This window comes from Egretta garzetta, unplaced genomic scaffold (genome assembly GCF_000687185.1).
Source record: "Egretta garzetta isolate BGI_Z169 unplaced genomic scaffold, ASM68718v1 scaffold993, whole genome shotgun sequence".
Classification (NCBI taxonomy): Eukaryota; Metazoa; Chordata; class Aves; order Pelecaniformes; family Ardeidae; genus Egretta; species Egretta garzetta.
The window spans coordinates 118,375-121,089 of record NW_009259051.1 but is presented as its reverse complement, the minus strand read 5'-3'; the positions used below and the strand labels follow the sequence as shown (position 1 = coordinate 121,089).

The following is a 2,715-nucleotide window of genomic DNA, read 5'->3' as shown; positions in this document are numbered from 1 at the left end:
CCCCCCCCCCCCCCGAGCCTCTCTGCTCCCTAGGGGCATCCGTGCCTGCACACAGAGCCATCTGCACACCGTGTGTGAAGCATCCAGGGAAAGGGCACCCCAGGGACCCCAAGGCAATGGGGGGATGCCCAGGGCCAGTGTACCCCACATGGGGTTGGGGGAGGCGCTGCACTTGCCACCCGCCGGCCCCCAGCATGGCTGCAGCTGCCCTGCAGGGACCCCAGCACTGTCCCTGCCACCTCCTCCCAGCAGGTGTGAGGGGCAGACCACCCGTGCTGGTGGGCGAGGGCTGCAGGGAACATGTGCCAGGCAGGACCCAACTTGCCCCTGCCCCCTCCCCAGGGAGCCCACCGGCACAGGGGCCGATTGCCTCCTCCCCAGGCAGGACCCAGCTGAGACCTCCCGCACTCATCTCACATCCACTGCGCCACAGGAGCCACTGCTGCCGGCTGGTGGAAAGTTCAAAATTCCTTGGGCGCCCCCCGCCCTTCGCCAGCAGGTCTTTTCCTGTTCGAGTCCCGGCTCCCGCAGCTGCGGGACAATGTGCCCAGGGAAGCGGGACAGCTGACGCCACATTTTCCATTATTAGCCCCCATCCATCACCGGCACCGTAAGGTGCCTACGACAGCACCGGCACACGCTTCATGGCAGCCAAGCAGGTGGGGAAGGGAGGTTTGGAGGAGGATGAGCTGCCCAAAGTCACAGAGGTTGGCACCCCAACCCTGGGAGACAACCCTGGAGCCCTGAGTGTGGCCAGCTCTGCGCCTTGTGCCTGGCCAAGCTCCAGGTGTTGCAACTTCGTTGACCCCCAACACCAAAGCCTGCCTGTCTCCTGCTTTGCCCACCTTGCCCAGGCCTGGGCCACACAGCTGATGCAGGAGCTGAAGCCCCCAGAGGGTCTGTGGGGGGAGCAGAGGGTGATGGCGAGGGTGTTTTGGGGAGGCAGAGGCGGGTGCCAGGGCAGAGGCGGCGGGGGCCCTGCCAGCAGGGAGCCTTCCCCGGGGGTGGAGGGCGAGCGCACCATTCCCAGGCAGCTGCGTGGGAGCATAATGCAATTATGGCATCTCCCTTCCCACTGCCAGAGCTGCTCTGCTCCCTGGGCTCCCCCCCCACCGCTGCCTGCGCTGCCAGGGGCACAGCGTGCCAGCACCGGGGTGCCCACTCTGCCTGAGCACCAGCAAGCTCAGCAGGCACAGAGCTACGGATGTGCCCATCCGGTGCGGGATACAACAGAGCAGGCAGAGGAGGGATGGCGGATCTTCCCGGACATCTCTGGAGGGGGGCTGGTGCATCCCTACCTGGGCTGAAACCTCTCCTCGAATTTGGGGCCAGATCCTTCTCTTCAGCCCTGCCACCCTGGAAAGCACAGAGCACAAGGTGACACTTCCATAGGGCTTGGGGACACACACACACCCCTTGCCCCATGTCTTGCACGCAACCTCCTGTCTCCAGCCCACACAAATGGCCAAAAGCTTTACAGGACACAAATTTCCAGCAGCAAAACCCTGGAGCCATCCCAGGCCGGTAATGAAAACCCAGCCACTCTCCTGTCTCATGAGCCTCCAGATTTTGCTGTTTGTTTTATGAAAATGATGAGTCAGTTTTTAAACAGCAAAAGCCTGTGTTTATCTGTGTTTTTCTCTCAAAATGAACCAAAAATCTGTTGCCATCGGATCCTCTTCTCACGCCATATGTTGACTGTGCTACGGCCGCCAGATTCAAAAGGAACCGTTAGCATCTTGTCTCGGGTGTTTAACGAGGCGCCTTTGGGGGCTTTCACTCTCCATCCACTCCCAACCTTCAGCGCTTGAAAGGAAGGGGGGAAAAGAATAGCTGCAAAATGATTAATTTGGGCGCTATTTAGCATCGGGGCGGTTAAAAAGCTACATTTTTACTGGAAAAGTTTGCTCTGAAGTGGGAATTCAGTCATGGAGAAACCCCTGCATTTTTAGGCCAGTTGCAATCTATATGTTATCATTTTGCAAGCTTTCCCTTTTTCCGGGAACTCTTCACCAATCTGTTCCTGGAGAGGCTCCAGCACTTTTCTGGGTCGTTTCTCCAACACGAAGGATGCCAGTTGCCACCGGGCCCATTTCAAGCCTCCCTACGGCATTTTCTGGCTGGGGGAGCCATAAGATGCCACTCAGCCTGTCCGTGCCTCAGTTTCCCAACTGCAAACGGTGCCACCGACACATCCAGACCTCACTCGTGTCTTTGGTTGCAAATTGCTGGGAAGGTAAAACGCTCTCTGCCAACACCAGCCCTGTTACCACCCTTATCGAGAGGTTATTTCACAGGAAAATGTGAGTCTGCTCTTTTCTGAGCAGCACCGTAACCACTGCAGCCGTTCGACTGAAAAGGTGGAACTCGATCCACATGTGGAAACGAAGCAGGATCCGAGATCCCAGCTCGCCCCTCTCCTGCCCCAACCTCTGGACATTCACACCACCCTTTAGGGCGACTTCTTGGGAAACAAGGAACGACCGCGGACGAACGCTGGAGCAACGCAAGAATCCCGTTTCTCGCTGCGAAAAGCAACGTTGACGCAGCTGAGGTCAAACTCTCCCTAACCTACAGCTTCCCGGGCAGGCGGGGAGGGTGAGGAGGGACAGCCTGCGCCCCCGGCTCCTCAGGACCAACAAGAGCCTGAACCCGGGCTGGGGACAATCTCCGGCCTGAGGAGAGGCCTGCAGTGAGGGCAGGGCTGGGGCCTGC

The 2,715-nt window shown here is 59.2% G+C and overlaps 1 protein-coding gene across 1 annotated transcript in view; it reads right to left on the bottom strand.

Annotated features, from left to right (window-relative positions):
- The window catches only part of CACNB1 (calcium voltage-gated channel auxiliary subunit beta 1), a gene marked incomplete at its 3' end in the record, with an annotated part of 10,901 nt that extends 9,877 nt beyond the window's left edge, over window positions 1-1,024 (bottom strand). The window contains exon 1 of the mRNA XM_009635125.1: window positions 846-1,024. Coding sequence (XP_009633420.1) covers window positions 846-1,024 — 179 coding nt within the window. The remainder of the gene's footprint in view (window positions 1-845) is intronic.
- Window positions 1,025-2,715: the final 1,691 nt, after the last annotated feature.